The sequence below is a fragment of the Pseudonaja textilis genome, chromosome Z (assembly GCF_049901715.1).
Source record: "Pseudonaja textilis isolate UNSWEBS1 chromosome Z, rPseTex1.2, whole genome shotgun sequence".
Classification (NCBI taxonomy): domain Eukaryota; kingdom Metazoa; phylum Chordata; class Lepidosauria; order Squamata; family Elapidae; genus Pseudonaja; species Pseudonaja textilis.
The window spans coordinates 94,291,466-94,310,496 of NC_142008.1; the positions used below are offsets into that span (position 1 = coordinate 94,291,466).

Sequence of the window (19,031 nt, forward strand, 5' to 3'; positions counted from 1 at the left end):
CAGCTTTGGGAAGGTCATAGGTTCCATGTTCTGACTTAAATGTTGAGAACATTCAGATTATATTATTTTCTGTGACAGATAAATAGATTGTAGTCAATTCATTCTATTTGTAAAAAAGTGAAAATAAATTTTCCAAAAGGGTCATTCATTGATTATTTTATGTACAATTCTTGTAGACTGAAAAGGCGGAAGATGGCTGACAAAATCCTGCCACAGAGGGTAAGTTCTCATTTTGTCAAAGCATGAACCTACATTACGTATTTGATATTAATACAGTTGAGAAAGTCCAGAAGTATTTCACAAGAAGAGTTCTCCACTCCTTGTTGCAGAATATCTTATGCCACCAAACTTGAAATTCTAGACCTAGAAAAGCTAGAACTACGCCGCCTTCAGTCTGATCTAAGTATAGTATATAAAATCATACATTGCAATGTCCTACCTGTCAATGAATACTTCAGCTTCAGCCATAACAACACAAGAGCAAACAATAGATACAAACTCAAGGTTAATCGCATCAAACCTGATTGCAGGAAATACAACTTCAGCAACAGAGTGGTCAATGTCTGGAATACTCTACCTGATTGTGGTTTCTTCCCCAAACACCAAAAACTTTAACCTTAGACTCTACTATTGACCTCACCCCTTTCCTAAGAGGTCTGTAGGGGGTGTGCATAAGTGCATCAACGTGCCTACCCTCCCTGTCCTATTGTTTCTTTTATTTTTATTTTTATTATATGTATCGATTTCGTGTACTCATAACTATGTTTTTACTTATACCTAATATTTTAATTGACAAATATAAATAAATAAATAAATAAATAAAATATTGACATTAAAGATAAAAAGTCAGGACAGTGAGCACATTTGATCTAAATGAGGAGAAATATTGCAGATTTTAAAAACATCAATCACTCATGTCTTTCTAGAATAAAGTATTTGCTACTGATTGTCTTTCATAGAAAACTAAATGAACTTGCTATGAAATTTTACTTACCTTTTGGCAAATCTTCCTATGTGAATTATAGTAACTTCTGAGGGCCTGGCATATCCTATTGACCAGCCTAGCAAACTATTAAATCACTTTTAATTTACAAAGAGATTTCTGTGCTGGTTATATTCACAATTACCTTCCAGGTTGAGGTACATTTATTATTTTCTAAATTAAGGCAAAGTTACATTATTTTTTCCCAACGGCAGAAAAAATAGAAAGCCCTGTCTGTATACTGGGGGATCACAATCCTGGACAATACTAATTGACATTCACCTTACATATATTTTTTAAAGCCTAGAAAATGTGATAACATTTTTTAGATAACTATCTAATAATCCATTTTTTTTCTGTAGATTCGTGAATTAGTTCCTGAGTCTCAGGCCTACATGGATTTACTGGCCTTTGAACGCAAGCTGGACCAGACAATTGCCCGCAAAAGAATGGAAATCCAAGAGGCAATCAAGAAACCTTTGACGGTATCAGGGCATGATAGAGAGATGATCAGCTAAAGCCCTGTTAGAGGCAATCTGAATCCACAATTGTGACTAATTTTGCTGTTTTAAGTTATCTTGGGGAAAAAGGTCAAAACCATAAAACTGGTTTGTGGATTTGTATGATGTATGATGATTTCTTTGCTGTTTACAGTTAATGTTTTCCTCTAAATCTTCAGCAAAAGCGGAAGCTGCGTATTTACATCTCTAATACATTTACTCCTGGTAAAGAGGAGTCTGAGGGTGGTGAGCGTATAGCCTCGTGGGAACTTCGTGTGGAAGGCAAACTTCTTGATGATGTAAGAATGAAATTTCTTTGTTAAGAGATAACTTTGTGGCAGATAGAAGATGACAAATGTGTGTTTCCTCTGGATAACTGCCCTGTTTCCTATTCACCCATTAAACAGATCTTGCATCAGGCAGCTAACCTATTGCTTCATTTAACTGTTGACTAATCCTTTATTAATTTTCATATACTAAAGCCATTATGTGTCTTTAAGCAGTAATTTATGTTTAAGGGTGATGCTGGGCCAGACCAAAGGCTAGTCTAATTCAGTTTCTGCTTACTACAATGTCCAATTAAAGTAGAATTCCTGAGATCAGGCTTAATATATCTAATTTAAATGCTGAAATGATCTATCATTTTTGCAGAATAACTATTTTTTTCCCATTTGCTGGGAAAATACATATATTTATGCCTTTGAGTCATTATTGACTCCTGTTTACTGGCTGGACAAATCCATGAAGTTTTGTTGGCAAGATTTTCCAAAAGGCTATGGTTTGCCATAGCCTTTTTCCTAAGGCTGAGAGAAGCTAACTGCCCCAATCACACAATTAGCTTCCATGTCTAAGGCAGAATTAGAACTTCAGTTTGCTCACTCCAGTTCCTTAACCATTAGATTAAATTGTTCCTGAATTTACTGCTTATTTTAAACTGCTCAGAGTATTTATGGCTTGTAATGGTGATAAATATTGTAGAATTAGTATAACATTATGTTACAAATAATAAAGGGGGCATCATTTACTTATCCCTCACTTAGTGAAATGTTTTTGACAAGTGTTTTTTCTAAAGTGATTGTGAGAATAGTAAAGCTCAGTTTCTCATTGTCTTTCTGTCCCAGCCAAGTAAACAGAAGAGAAAATTCTCATCCTTTTTCAAGAGCTTGGTTATTGAACTAGACAAAGAATTATATGGACCAGACAATCACCTGGTGGAGGTCAGTATCTTGATATATATATAAAATATATAAATAAAATAGCCAGCTCACAGCATTTACACGCTTCATGTTGAACTAAGATCCATGGCTAAGAAATTGACATAAGGACTTTGCTTCTATTAGAACCACTATAATTTTACATTCAAACTTTTACACTGTTTAGACCAAAGGTACTGAAATGTTCTATTTATAATTTCCACCCACCCTTTTTTTTTACTGTTATACTTGTTAAATTTAAAGTTCTGTTGATTAATTTTATTACATGGATTTAGCTTTTATTACTAAATTTAGCATAGTTTGAAATAATTTAAGCTCATTGTTTATTCAAGCTGATTATAAAAATGCTTAACTAAAATATATTAGTCAATAATGCCGGCAAATTAGACTTACGATTCCTTCCATGTTGACTGGCATCTTCATGACTCCCATCAACTTTTGGTTATGCTTAAAGTCCAAGTGTCGATTTTAACACACACACCCCGCCCCCAAATGGTGCATCCACCAGAAATGGACTGGTATACAGTATAGAGAAGGCTATTACCTGAACTATATTTTGAAGTGACTAAAGATATTTTGTCTTAATTATGGCAGAAGATTCAAATTTCCATCCATTACAAAACTATGCAGTGAGCCAGTAATCTGGAAGCTAAATATTCTCATGTAAGATACTGTATGGGAGATTAAGTCATTTTTACTTTTCCCTTGTTTTGCACTAAAGAGTCCTGTTACATACATCTTTTTTTTTTTAACCTTACCCTTAGTGGCACCGGATGCCAACAACCCAAGAGACAGATGGCTTTCAAGTGAAGCGCCCTGGTGATGTGAATGTAAAATGCACTCTGCTTCTCATGCTGGATCATCAGGTAAGAAGGCAAATTGCCAGAGCAGACCAATTGCAATGCTCTACGTCAGGACTTCCCAAACTCTGAGATTTACCTTCTTAGGGAAAGGCAAATAGAATCCTGAGAAAGTATGAAGAACCTTTTATTATTACAATAAACCCACATTTCCGTAGTTTCATTGTATTATTCTCATTGTTCGTTTGTATTCATTTTAGTCCTTGGATATTTAAGGAAAGTGTGTATATTGAAATTACACTAAAGAGAGATAAGGTAGCAAAAGATAACAGATAATCAGGGTTGGAAGGGATCTTGTAGGTCAGGGGTCCAGGGATCACCAATCTTTTGGACCTCAGGGACCGCCAAACTCATAATTTTAAATCCCAGGGACCACTAACCAGTTCTGTGGGTGTGGCCTAATTTGTGGGCTTGGTGGTCATGTGACTGGCTAGCCATGGCTTGTGTGTAAATATTATAAATATTTATATAAACATTGAATTTTTTATTTAAAAAAAGAGCAAATTTTACCCAAAATCAAGCAAAGCAAGCAGGCAGATTGAGTTCCTCACAGAATCACAGATTCATTCAGAGATCTATCTATCTGCCATTGGCTAGCTCAGTCTGTCACATAAAATTTGCTTGCAAGCAAACTCAAAATTAACTCACAACACACCATGTATGTAAATATTGAATATTTTATTAAAAAAAGAGCAACTTTTACCCAAAATCAGGCAAAGCAGGCAGGCAGATTGAGATGCTCAGAGAATCATTCATTGATCTGCCATCGGCTAGCTCAGTCTCTCAAATTTGCTTGCCGTGAGTCTGCATTGAATAATAGAAACTTCAGTCCTAACGGAGGTTTGGTTGTGCTTAAAAGCAGAGCCAAACATTTAAAGACTAGCTAGAAAGCAAGAAATCCAACCATTTCCTGCTTCCTAGCTAATCTAAATCTCCTGGCACAGCAGAACAGATGATGGTCAGAAAAATGAAAAATAGCAATTTAGCAGGCAAGTTGCCGGGTAAGGAGTGAGTGGGCGGGGAGGGTTCCTGCGGGCCATGTGGGTGGCGCAGCCTTGTGTTTCTGTGCATCCTGGATTAATTGCTTTGGGGGCTGCTCTGGGGGTGAGATTTCTCTGCGGCTCACCAAAATTTTCTCACGGCCCACCGTTTGGCAACCGCTGTTCTAGTATGTCAAGATCCATCTGGATCTTGAGCCTATCTTCTTGGGTGTTAGCTATTCCTGCCAGCTTAGTATCATTTGCAAATTTAGTAAGTTCCCCTTCTATTCCCTCATCTAAGTCATTAATGAAGATATTGAAGAATACTAGCCCTAAGACAGAACCTTGTGGCACCCCACTGCTTACTTCCCTCCATGTAGACTTAGACCCATTAAGGACTACTCGTTGATTACGGTTTGTCAGCCAATTGCGAGTCCATCTAGTGGTGGTACTATATATTCCATTTTTTTCTAGCTTACTAAGAAGTAGGTTGTGGTCTACTTTGTCGAATGCCTTGCTGAAATCTAAATATATTATGTCCACAGTATTTTGCTGGTCTACTAATTTAGTCACTTTGTTGGAGAATGAAATAAGATTGGTTTGGCATGATCTGTTCTTAACAAACCCGTGCTGACTGCTAGTTATTACTTTACTGGATTCTAGATGTTGGCAGATCTTTTCCAGTACCTTCCCGGATATTTAGGAACTCCTGTTTTACTAGAAAGATTTAGGAACACCTGCTTTACTAGAAAGAAAATAAATAGAGGCATCTTTTTCAATAGTTCATTATCTGAAACATTCAGTTTCTCTACCTGGAACAAAATTGTACAACTCGAGTTTCCTACTTGCCTCCAGAAGTTCACCATTTTCTTTTTGAACTTGCTCTCCATTGTAAATTGTGGCTCATTTGATAAAGATAATTATAAAGTTGCATTTTAATTTCCTTTTAAGGAAGCTTAGAGTTAATACTATACTGTGTTGTTCTCTTGTTCTCTATATAATTGATCAGAAGCTTTCATATTTTAGAGAAAATAGATTAAAAATTGAAAAGAGGGCTGGGATTGCAAAATTGATGGCAGCACATATATTAATTGCACATATGTTAATTAAGCAACATTGTCATTTCAGCCTCCTCAGTACAAGCTAGATCCACGTCTGGCTCGCCTACTTGGTGTCCATACCCAAACTCGTGCCAGCATAATGCAGGCCCTGTGGCTTTATATCAAATATAACAAACTTCAGGACTGTCATGAGAAAGAATATATCAATTGCAACCGCTACTTTCGCCAGGTCAGTATGTCTCTGCTGTTCAGGATATTTATTAAGTGAAGAGGGTTTTCACAAACCACCTTAATTTAGCTTCACTCATTATCAGTCCTAACTACAAGCTGATCAGTAGTCTGTAATCCATCATACAGTAGTGTTGAGTATGTATTTCTTGTGTTGTATATGATCTTTTGCACATGTGCATAATATGAACATTAACTATTAGCAAGTATATTCAAGAAATAAAATTGGAAGCCCTGGGGCTGAGCAATTTTCATGTTTGGGAACTGGAATTTCAGTTTACACATAATTCTGCTTCTCAGTTCCTGATTTTGTATCTGTTATATCTTCCCAAGTTCATATCCTTTGCTTAGTTCTATTCTCATCCATTTGAAAATAGTGTAACGGAATCATAATACATTGCAGATTTTCAATCTTGCAAGCTTGAAGAGCTAATACACTAACAAACTAGACTGTCAGACTCTCTTCAGATAAGTTTTAATTATATTGTTTAAAAATAATTGGAAGTCCAGTATTTTGTTAATCAGTTCACATTATTGCTGCTGCTATTATTGCACATGAATGCTGCCAGTGCCCAATGACTGGCTGGCTCAGAACCATCAAAACAGAGAAAACCAACTAAAAGAGAGAAAATAGACAAAAAAAGAGTGGAAAGTGGAAAGAATGACAGATTGGGTGGAAATGAAGCAGGGGGTCCCTCTGGGGGAAGGCTAGGGGAAAGGCCAGGGGGAAGACCCAGGTGTTCAGGGCTCTTCCAAATCACAGAAGCGTCCAGGCTTCATTCCTGAGGATAGATACTTGCTATAGAAAAGGTATATTTCAGGGTCCTGATGGAGGACGTTGTTAATTGAAGGAGCCTGGAGCATTAATTCTGCAAGATCCAATCAGGCAGATTGTAAACAATAACAGTAATTCACCAAGAGTGGGTACACACGTGAATATTTAGATTTTGGGGAAAAAACAAACACCAGTACATGTAGTCCTCGATTTACAACAATTCATTTAGTTCAGAGTTAAAACAACAGCACTGAAAAAAGTGACTTAAGACCGTTTTTCACACTTGTGACCATTGCAGCATCCTTTTGGTCACATGATTAAAATTCAGACTCTTGACAACTGACTCATATTTATGATGGTTGCTGTGTCCCAAGGTGATCACCTTTGGCAACTTTTCTGACGAGCAAAGTCAGTGGGAAAGCCAGATTCACCTTAACATATGTTACTAATTTAACAACTGCGGTGATTCACTAAACAACTGTGGCAAGAAAGTTTGTTAAATGGGGCAAAACTCATTTAACAAATGTCTCACTAAGTAATAGCAATTTTGGGCTCAATTGTGCTTATAAGTCAAGGACTACCTGTACATTAGTGTTTATTAAAGTATAGAACTGACATATCTAATTTTACAATTAGAACGTCCCATTGGTTGACTTTAGCCCACCTATTTCTCCACCTATTCCTTTGGGATTACTAAGGCTTGTCTTCTTGTTTCATTTTAGATCTTCAATTGCAGCCGTATGAGATTTTCTGAGATTCCAATGAAACTGGCAGGACTCTTACAGCACCCAGACCCCATTGTTATCAATCATGTTATCAGGTAAGATTGATATTATAAGAGAAATTATTAGGGCAACCTAATTATACCCGCAGTTGATACCTAACTGTATCCATATACGTAATACCCACATTTATTAATTAAAAATTGTGTTTGGAGAGCTTTCTGGAATCCTACCTCTACACTGGGTCTTTGACAAGCTGTATGCTTTCTAACTTCTCATTTAGAAATAGTGTGCTTCGTAGAAATGCCTATTAAAATAAAACGCTTTATAAATTGAAGATAGAGAAGATGTTTAATCTGGACAATTAGAATACTACCACGGCTTATCTAGGAAACATTTCTTATATCTGGAGAAATGTATTCTTATTTATATCTGTATTATTATTCCATTAGTAACCTTTTGAATTTCAAGGTCTCTCTCTTGAGTTATCTAATTTTAAAAGAAAGCTGTTTCATGTTTTATTTTATTCTGATTGTGAAATTCTGTTTAGTGTTGTCTAGTTTTGTTATAATCCTTTTGCATTTGCAAACTCTCCTGAGCTATCAGGTGAATGCAATTAGAATAGCTCTGAGAAAGAATCAAATATATATTTTTATTATTGATCACCAGTCTCACCGGACAATCTGCCTTCCTTTTGGAAACAGCAGATATTGTTAGGGATACACCCTAGCAGAATCTGCACAGCAGTCAGGCAGGCAGGCAAAATATGTGAGATAAACGTTTTTTGTAGCTTACACTCAGTAAAACAGATACACTGTGCTAGTTAAATGGTTTATTCCAGTAAGAGTTATAGCATAGTCAAACAGTCCATATATCATTCACTAATTCAGTCCATCCAGGGATTATTCAGTTGCAAATTCCAGTGTCGAAAAAGAGAGGTCAGTAAACTTACAAATATCAGTCCAGTAATATATCTCCTCGCAGTAGAGATATGAAGAAGTCAAAACTCCTCTCTTCCTTCAGTAACTCAGCAGTAGGGAAACACGCAGTTAACAAACCATCAATTCATCAAACCAGTAATCGTCAGGAATCATCAGCAATCAATCAGGTTCTCTTGCTCCCTCTTATGGCGGTTTCACACCGCACCCAAAATTACATGCTTTGCAGTTTAAAGTGTTTATAGTTTATATATATTATTTTACCCAAATTACGTTAGGTAACCTATGTTATTCCTAACATTCTCCCCTTTTGGGTAATATAATAATATATATATCTATTTACAACCTTAACCCATAGTAATCACAACTCCCTTTGTGTTTCACTGCACCTTGGGCTTTTGTGAACTGATCAGCAATGTTTTGTTCAGTCATACAATATTCCAGTCTTATTAAACCATCCTTTACAGATTGCCTTACATTCAGATATCTAAGATCTGTATGCTTAGATCTCGTTTTTACAGCAATATTTGTAGCCATCCGTATGGCTGCTTGATTGTCCTCATACACTACAATGGAATCTTTAACAGTTAATCCCATATCCAATAATAACTGTTTATACAGAATTAAATCAATACATAATAAAGACAGACATGACAATTCTGCTTCCATTGTGGACATACTTATGTGTTGCTGTCTAATTGACCTCCAACCAATCAATGCTTTTCCCAATAGTATAGCCATTCCTGAGGTTGATTTCTTAGTGTTTATATCTGTTGCAAAACTTGCATCAGCATATGCACTTAAAATCAAATCATCTTGGCTCCAAATACAATGCATAGTGCATTGTCCTTTTAAGATATCTTAAGATACATTTTGCCGCTTGCCAGTGTCGTTCAGCTGGTTCAGCGTTGAATCGAACCAACTGATTAACGCTATAGGCAATATCTGGCCTTGACCAATTACTAATGTATGATAGACTACCAATTAGTGACTGATATATAGTCTTATCGAATTTTGAACTTTGAGCATCAGTGCGGCAAAATTCCTGACTCATTGGAGTTTTTGCCGGTTTACAAAATTCCATCTTATAAGTTTTTAGTAATTGATAAATCTTATCCTCTTGAGATATCTTATAGCCACCATTGGTTTTATTTATTGTCAATCCGAGATACTGTTTTATCTCTCCTAATTGCTTTAATTTTATCCTCTTACCTAATAATGATATTATTTCAGTAGCTTCATTATTAGTTTTTGTAATTAAAGCAATATCATCTATAAACAACAATAATAATGACACTATTCCATTTGTCTCTTTCTTAAATAAACATGGATCAGCTAAACCTGCTTTAAACCCTATATTGTTTAACTCTTTAACAATATATTGGTTCCATTCATAACCAGATTGTTTTAATCCATAGAGATTCTTTTTTAGTTTCCAATAGTCATTATTAGTTTTATCATCCTTAATACCTACAGGTTTCTTTAGGTATATAGTGTGCTACAATGGTGCATGCAGATAGGCAGTTTCTACATCTAAGTGATTTATGATATAGTTTTTCTTAGCTGCCCACACTAAAGCTGCTCTCAAGGTTGTTGCTTTTAGACTCGGTGCAAATACTTCATCATAATCACATGCAGTTTGATTAAATCCTTGAGCTACCAACCTAGCCTTATGGGTAACAGTCCCATTTTTACCTGTTTTTAATTTAAATATCCATTTGCAGCCAATGGACTTTTCACCTGGAGGTAATTTAACATTCTCATGGACTTCCATCTGTTTTAATGAATTTAGTTCTTTTTCCATTGCTCTATGCCAATTCTCTTGATCCTTTGCAGGATACATTTTAAGTTCTTCCACAGTAGTTGGAACTTTACTAACTTGGCAAACTACACTTGCTTGGTACCTATCAGGTGGTCTGGTTTCACGTGTTGAACGTCTAGGTATTACAGGGCTTACAGGTGGACTTTCATGTACTACCTGTTCCTCGTTATCTATTTCTTCCTGTTCACTTATTTCTTCCTGTTCTGGTCCTGTTTGCTCTTCTTGTACTTCCTCTTTAATTGGACTCTTCTTATTACTGACATGGTGGTTTGGTTTTTTGTAAGTTTCTATAATTACATCCTTATTCGAATCTTGCTCCAGTTTTTCCCATCCTACATGTTCAAGGAATTGTGCACTAGCACTACAGTAAACTCTAGTTGTACCTTCTTCCCAGAACCTGTATGATTTGTGATTAGATTCATAACCTACAAAAAATAACCTTTTAGCCCTATGCTGCCCCTTATGTTTCAGTTGTGTAGGAATATGCACCCATGCTGGTGCTCCAAATGTGTGCATGTAGCTTAGGTCAGGTTTTCTACCATGCCACTGTGTGAATGGTAATTCACCTGTTGTTGAGTTAACAACATTATTCAATATATGATTACCACACATTGTTGCTTCTTCCCACAAATTTTCAGGTAATCCTGAATCTGACAACATAGTACGAGCCATTGCCTGTATTGTTTGGCCTCGTCTTTCTATAAAGGAATTATGTTGTGGCCTATATGGTGCAGACTTTTTATGTTCTACACCTGCCATCTTGAGTCTATTTTGGAATTTATTATTTACAAATTCCGTACCATTATCAGTTACAAGAGTTACTAGTTTCCTTTTAGTTTTTCTTTCTGCAAATTTCAACCAATTAAAGAAATTCTGATATGTTTCCGTTTTACTCTTCATTAAATAACAGAAACCATATCTAGAATAATGATCCATTATACTTAATATATAACGAGCACCTCCACACTTGGTTTTAGGACCTATAATATCAGCAAATACGACCTCTAGAGGCTCTTTAGTTTTAAATCCATTAATTCTATTTGCTGGTATTACCTTGCTTTTTCTTGACTGCAAGCATTGCAGTGCAAATACTACTGCAAGGCTTCAGTTTTATACCTTTAGACAGTTCAACCGTTTGCTTGAGCATTTTAAAATTTATATGCCCTAAACATCTGTGTAACAAATGTATGCATTCATCATGAGGTTTAACGTTATTATACACTGTGTTAGCCACCTCTAACTGATTATCTTTTAACACATACAATTCACCTTTTAAAGTTGCAGTCACTTTTTTACCTTCCTTTTCTATTATGCAGTTTTCTCCCCTAAAGGTAACTACATAACCTAGTTTAATCAAAACTCTAACCGAAAGCAAATTAAACTTAAGTTGTGGTACATATAACATTTTTACATTTTCTTTTATGCAAGAACAATGTGCAGTACCTTCAGCTTTTGCTTTAATTTTCCAGCCATTAGCTAACGATATCTGCTGTGAACTCATGGACATCTTAATAAATCTTTTCTTATCTTTCATTATGCAGTGCGATGCTCCACTATCTACAACCCAAAAATTATTATTGTTCACAGTTTCGTTACTACACATGGCTAACTCTAAGCATTTTTTATCCTTTTGATGCCTTTTTGCATTCTGGCTGACATTGTGGCGTTTTTCTTTCTTGCAGAATCTAGCCAAATGTCCTTTTCTTCCACAGTTAAAGCATTTTCTAATTGTGTAGGCTGACGAAGATAATTTCTCTTCTTGTGGTTGTTCCCTTCTCAGTTGATCCCTTTCAAGCCTTCTCCTGGCTTCTTCAATTAATCTGCCAGTAATGTCAGTTAATGTGAGGTTATCTTTTGGCAGTACTTCCAGTGAAGTTACATAGTCGTCATAGCTCTCGTCTAATGAAAACAAAATTATATAAACCTGATGTAGTTCAGTGAAGATAAGTTCTTTTTCATGCAGTTCCTGAAAAATCCTCTTCATAGTGTTTATATGAGTCAACATGTCTCCATTCTTTTGAAGATGTGTTCTGAACAGCTTCCGTGTAAGATTTATATGTGCTCCTACACTGTCTCGAACATAAATCTTCCTTAAATTCTCCCAACACTTAGCAGCTGTTTCTTCTCCACGAATATGGACAAGCTGCTGGTCACAGAGTGTCAGTCCTATTATACAGAGAGCTTGCTCATTCTTCAGTTTATATTCTTGTATTTTCTGGGCATCATCTTCATCCTCCGGATCCCAAGCATCTACCTCTGGTGGGTTTTGAATTATACTCCACAAACCTTCTCTATGTAGAAGTAGGCTGCATTTCATAGACCATGAAACATAGTTTGTTCCATCCAGTTTGGATATTAGAGACAAACTTGGTAAATTGACTTGTGCCATCTTTCTCTGGATATTTAAACTATAATTAATAAAACACAGCTGTCTGTTTACAGTATTGTGTAACTACACTAACTCTCATTTTATATAAGCCTGTTATATCCTGGTTAGTCTGACTGTGCAGCTGGGCCCATAACCAGTGTTAGGGATACACCCTAGTAGAATCTGCATGGCAGTCAGGCAGGCAGGCAAAATATGTGAGATAAACATTTTTTGTAGCTTACACTCAGTAAAACAGATACACTGTGCTAGTTAAATAATTTATTCCAGTAAGAGTTATAGCATAGTCAAACAGTCCATATATCATTCACTAATTCAGTCCATCCAGGGATTATTCAGTTGCAAATTCCAGTGTCGAAAAAGAGAGGTCAGTAAACTTACAAATATCAGGCCAGTAATATATCTCCTCGCACTAGAGATATGAAGAAGTCAAAACTCCTCTCTTCCTTCAGCAACTCAGCAACTCAGCAGTAGGGAAACATGCAGTTAACAAACCATCAATTCATCAAACCAGGAATCGTCAGGAATCGTCAGCAATCAATCAGGTTCTCTTGCTCCCTCATATGGCGGTTTTACACCGCACCCAAAATTACATGCTTTGCAGTTTAAAGTGACACACACTTAAACTTACTATCATAGTTTATATATATTATTTTACCCAAACTATGTTAGGTAACCTATGTTATTCCTAACAGATATATTTATTTTATGTTATTTATTTGATTTGTCAATCACTTACAAGATAATAGGTACAAGTAGAAACATGAGTAAGAATACAGGAAGTAGGTATGAATAAATGGGGACAATAAGACAGGGACGGAAGGCACAATGGTGCACTTATCCACGCCCCTTACAGACCTCTTAGGAATGAGGTGAGGTACAATAGTGGATAGTTTGAGGTTAAAGGAGTGGGGGTTTGCGGATGTAACAACAGAGTCAGGTAGTGCATTCCAGGCATTGACCACTCTTGCTGAAGTTGTCCTTTCTGCAATCAAGTTTGGAGCAGTTAACTTTGAGTTTGTATCTGTTGTGTGCTCTTGTGTTGTAGCGATTGTAGCTGAAGTAGTCATTGACTGGTAAGACATTGTAGCGGATAATTTTGTGTACTACGCTTAAGTCCAACTGCAGGTTGCGTAGTTCAAGATTGTCCAAGCCCAAAATTTCAAGTCTGGTGATACAGGGTATTTTGTTGCGAGCAGAGCAGTGTAGTACTCTTCTTGTGAAATACTTCTGGACTCACTCAATTGTATTAATGTCTGATATACAGTCAGATTCCAGACAGATGAGCTGTATTTGAGTATTGGTCTAGCAAAGGTTTTGCATGCCCTAGTTAGCAATTCAATATTTCCAGAGAAGAAAGTTCGTAAGATTAGATTTACAACTCTTAATGCCTTTTTGGCAGTGCTGTTACAGTGAGCTCTGGTGCTTAGATCTTTAGAAATGAGTACTCCGAGGTCCTTGACAGAGTGAGGGTCATCAACAAAGTTATATCCGCCTAGCTTGTATTTGGTATACTGATTTTTTTTACCAATGTGTAGGACACAGAATTTGTTGGTCAAGATTTGGAGTTGCCAATTGTTTGACCATTTAGACACATAATCAAGGTCACTTTGAAGAACAGTTGCATTGTCGGTGGTGTTATAAGGTGCTTATAAGGTGATCGCAAAGGTCATTTATATAGAGTATAAAGAGTGTGGGTCCTAGAACAGTGCTTTGGGAGACACCACTGTTAACTGGAGCAGGGTTTGTTATAGCACTCCCTATTTTTACTATTTGTTGCCTGCTTGACAGGAATGCATAATCCACTTATGAAGGGATCCAGAAATGCCATAAGAGTTTAGTTTTAACAATAGTTTGCCATTGAATCAAAAGCTTTGCAGAAGTCTATGTAAATTGTGTCTATTGCTTTACCCTGGTGGATTTGACTTCAAACATTTCTTCTTCCAAATGGACTCTAAGCTGGAATGTCTTTTAAATATCCTATCAGGGCCTCCTCTCCTTCAGACAGGGGTTCCACCACAGGAGAGCAGGAAAGGCAGCATTTACATATTTTAAACAAAATATTTTGTGATGCATATCCAAATATTACAATTCCTGGAGCTGCTCCAATTTGCACATCCTATTTGGTGTAAGGAACACTTACATTTCAGATTTGCATCACCTCTATAGAAGGCTACTGAGGTAGTGAAAGAGAGAAACTAATCCTTATACTAATCTGTATGACGTGATGTTGAAGGCATAACTTCAAGAAAGATACTTCTCGCCTCTTAACAAACCTTCCTGTCTTGACTTGTCTAGTGTGGACCCTAATGATCAAAAGAAAACAGCCTGTTATGACATTGATGTGGAAGTAGATGACCCCTTGAAAGCCCAAATGAGCAACTTCTTGGCCTCCACCACTAACCAACAAGAAATTGCTTCCCTGGATATCAAGGTAGCACATTATCAACTGTGTGGTAGGAAAAAGACTAACCTTTCCTAGCTTGGGGATTAATGTAGTGTGTATGATAGTATATTTGCACACAACTCCTTTAAGAAGATCTAGTTACTCCAACAACGTTCATAAAATCATACTTGTCATGGAAAACTTTCTTATATGTGGTATTTTCTCTATGTTTGGAATGACAAAAAAACAAACTGCCCACTAAAGTGTCTCAGGAACAGCAGATGAATAAATAGAGGATTTTAAACTAGAACAGGGAAGTGGGAACAAACAATCCCACTTTTGAAGTCTCTTTGCCACAATTTGTGACATATTTTTAATGGTGCAATATTACTTTTTTATTTTATTTCTGCAATTCAAATCCTATTCAGTTACAAAAGAGATTATAAGCAGCTTGCAAGTAACCAAAACACAAAGTATTAATTACCTATCTCAGGGAGTGCGTCTACTACACTATCAATCCCCAGAGGTTTTCTGGGGAATAATGATGTCAGAAGTCTCTTCCTTGAAATAGGCAATTATTGCTTTTCAGATTTCTTTTAATTCTATTTTACTTCAGCATTGTTTTAAGCAACTTAGAACCTTTTTTGGAATTAATGGCAGAAAGAAAAAGAAATAAAAACATTAAAATTAGAATTATTTTACACACATTTTATTGTAAAATAATTCTAATTTTAATGTTTTTATTTCTTTAATATTTTATATCTTTAATTATAAAAATCCAAACAAAGGAAGTGTAAGAATTTAGTGCCTGATTTACATTGCATGCCATGTGTCTTTCTTTCCTAAGTTGATTTTCAAAACTTCAATTTCTATTATCTTCCAGTTAGTTAAACTTAGATAAGCATCAGTAAAGGGGTGAGTAAATTCTGTGCCTCACTGGACATTTAAAAATTATGACAGTACAAAGAAAGCAAAGAAAAAAAATCAAAATTAGAAAAAGAAGTATAAATAATTTGTATTCTTTCTCTTTAATCTTTCCTACTCACCATGTTGTCTAAGGACAATAGGAAGTTAGTGTTCTCACATCTTCCATTCACATTGCTCAGTATTGTATTTATGTCTCCATTCCTTTTTCCTGCTTGTTTCCTGCTCCAGAATTTTTATAAAATGCATTGATTTAAAATAACAGCTGGTGCTATATAGCATTGCAGGATTTGAAGACTATTGATTGATAGTCATTACTTGTTTGTTCTAGGCACTACAGATATCCTTCCAAATCTTGGGCCCACATTATTAACATAATGTCAGCCTTGGAACGCTGACACATAATTTTAGAGGGTTGGTTTTATGTTTCCAGATTTCAGTTATTAATTTTAAGTTAATTGAGCTAATTTTGCTCTTTTTCATAAGGCACTTTTTGTATTTTTATACAGATCCATGAAACAATCGAATCTATTAATCAATTGAAGACACAACGAGATTTTATGCTGAGTTTTAGTAATAATCCTCAGGATTTTATTCAGGAGTGGATCAGATCTCAACAGAGGGATTTGAAGGTAAGTTTTTGGATGACTAGGAAGGATTTATGCAGGGGTAAGTAACTCCATTCGTGAATACCCAGTAAGCAACATTGAATTAAATCATGGAATTGCTAGAACACTTCCATATTTTGGCTTTTACTGTCCATTATTTGACAGCTGACATTATTTGTCAGTTACTCATACATTTTGAAATGCATGCTACATGGATAGAAATAAGTTCCCTTTTTGTTTACATGTTTGTTGATCCCACTCTTATATGAGGGTTGAAGTAATCCTTCCTTCCCCTGAGTTTTTTCATATCTTGAAGAAAGGAAAATATACAAAGTAGATAATTTATTCCATTGACTAGGAAAGATGCATTTTAAATGGGAAGGAACAAATAAAATAGAAATAACATATTTATGTATTCTTCAAATGCATCTGACTATCCAATATTAATACATTACTGGGCTATAAAAATATTTATATGGTGCAATATAATCTAGGTATATCAGTGCCTACCTTTCTTTATATTAACTAGCTAAATTTCAGTATGACTAAGTCTCAGTGGAGTTCTGTTTTGGAACGTAACATTAAATATTCCACAATTCCTTCTTCCATACCTCCATTTTGCCATAGATTATCACAGATGTGGCTGGAAATCCAGAAGAAGAGAGACGGGCTGATTTCTATCAGCAGCCATGGATGCAAGAAGCTGTTGGACGACACATCTTTGCAAAGGTAGGAGAACATAATTCAGTGTTACTTAAAAAAAAAACCTAAGATTTTTTCCTAACTTCAACATGAAGACAGAGTGAACGTATTTTTAATGCAGTGCAGTCTTCAAACTGCAGTCATTCTTTCAGTGCAAACTTCAAAGCTGAATAAGGTGCTTTCCTTCTTACATTCAACCTCCCTATTTTTTCTCTCCATGGAATTCCTTTGTAGAAGTACATAACAACTTTTCCCAGCAATTATTGATGAAACAATTGTATTTTCTGTCCAATATTATATTTGGTGACACTGAGATAATTTATCCTAAAATGATAGTTAGAGCATGTAAGGAAGGAGCCAAATACGTATCCTGTGCTTGTTCTATTTGTGGCTCTCATCTATATAATGGTTTTCTGTCTTTCAGGTTCAGCAGCGCAGACAAGAACTGGAACAAGTGCTTGGTGTTCGCCTTACTTAGTGCTGCCTTCTTTTGCAGTTCTTTCACACTTCCTGGTACTTTGGAATGGACCAATAGACAGACAGTCCTTGTCCTTTCCCCTTGGAAGGTGGGGAGGATTCTGCTGCCATTGCCTATTATGTATTCAGTACTCTCCATAGACTCATATAAGGCATCCTTCAGCAGAGAAGGAAGCTCTTCTCCCTCCCCAAAATTTGCCCTTCATATGTGCTTTGCCTTTGGGGCACTGGGAAATTTTATTTCGAGTTGCTTCTACCTCTTAGCAGAGCTTTTACAGTCTTGCAATGCAGGAACCTTCTGCTCACTTTTAACCAAAGCTTGTGTCCATTCCTGCCAGTTTTGCTGGCATTTAATCTTTGCACTATATCTTTTGTGTTTGGCTGGGGTAGAGTTTTGTTTCCTGTAGAAAGTTTAACGTTGGTGGTGGCCTCTATTCCTCCCTATGCAACTGATATTCCACAGTATCAAAAGGGGAGGGGGTTTTGGTGCTCAGATGTTGCTATGCTGTTAATAACATTCATTTCCTATTAATATATATGTGCGTGTGCGTGTGCGATTTAGAACGGTGGAGAGTATATTTTATAAAAAGGTTACAATGCTGGAGGAAATACTCCTGGGGCTACCAGCCAAAGGATATAAGTAATGATTTCCTCAACCCTCTCTAACTTCAAGTGCCTTCATTTTCCAGGCTTTTAGGCCCTCAGCACTTAAATGTTCCAAAGATTATCTCCCTGCTTCTAGGCCTGCCCCTTGATATAGTTTGGCTAAGTAGAAGCTGATGGAATGTTTATCTATAAGCAAGTATGTTATCAATTTCTATGTTAATTTTTTAAAAATAAAAATACATTTTAGCAACAACTGGCATTAAAAATCATTTTTTGGTTCCTTAGGATGTTGGAGGCATTGATTAAAGCATGTGGTACACTAACTAGTTTGTAAATGGAAACGGTTTTAATGAAAGATAAGTAGCATACTATATATTAAGACATGAGGTTACACTGCATATCCCTTGAGCAGCACTGTGACCTATGTGGACTGAAGTTCCCCAACCTTTCCAGCATTGTGGACTGGCAGCGGGGAGGGGATGGTTCCATGCAAGTGGCTAGCAAGAGCGCACATGCACTCCATATGTGCTGTCACAAATGGCCCACATGCTTGCCTGTTGCTTGTACAAGTGGGGATGTGCACGTGCATGCTCACACATCACTTCCACGGCCCGCTTCCAAATGGTTTATAGCCCAGTAGTGGGCTGTGGCCTAGGAGTTGGGGGGTCTCCTGATGTTGACTGCAAAATTATTTTTCATATGCAGAATGTTCAAAAGGAAACTTTATCTTCTCATTGCACCTCATACAATGAAATCAAACACCATCTTCAGAAACTTCCAACTGTATTGAGTACATGAAGTCATCTAGTTTTGTGCCTGATTGCAACACATATCCAGTTGATTCTGAATGTAGTAAGGCT

General features: G+C 36.3%; 1 protein-coding gene across 2 annotated transcripts in view; it reads left to right on the forward strand.

Moving 5' to 3' along the window:
* SMARCD2 (SWI/SNF related BAF chromatin remodeling complex subunit D2) overlaps positions 1–18,424 on the forward strand; it is a 61,647-nt gene extending 43,223 nt beyond the window's left edge. Inside the window, exons 3-13 of one of the 2 annotated variants that reach the window (XM_026720508.2) lie at positions 177–219; positions 1,345–1,467; positions 1,662–1,781; positions 2,604–2,699; positions 3,461–3,562; positions 5,665–5,826; positions 7,323–7,420; positions 14,767–14,902; positions 16,288–16,410; positions 17,014–17,115; positions 17,513–18,424. In XM_026720508.2, the coding sequence (XP_026576293.1) occupies positions 177–219; positions 1,345–1,467; positions 1,662–1,781; positions 2,604–2,699; positions 3,461–3,562; positions 5,665–5,826; positions 7,323–7,420; positions 14,767–14,902; positions 16,288–16,410; positions 17,014–17,115; positions 17,513–17,566 (1,159 nt within the window). In that variant the 3' untranslated portion in view covers positions 17,567–18,424. The remainder of the gene's footprint in view (positions 1–176; positions 220–1,344; positions 1,468–1,661; positions 1,782–2,603; positions 2,700–3,460; positions 3,563–5,664; positions 5,827–7,322; positions 7,421–14,766; positions 14,903–16,287; positions 16,411–17,013; positions 17,116–17,512) is intronic. The other variant, XM_087916483.1, reaches the window with a different exon arrangement.
* The last annotated feature ends 607 nt before the right edge of the window (positions 18,425–19,031 follow it).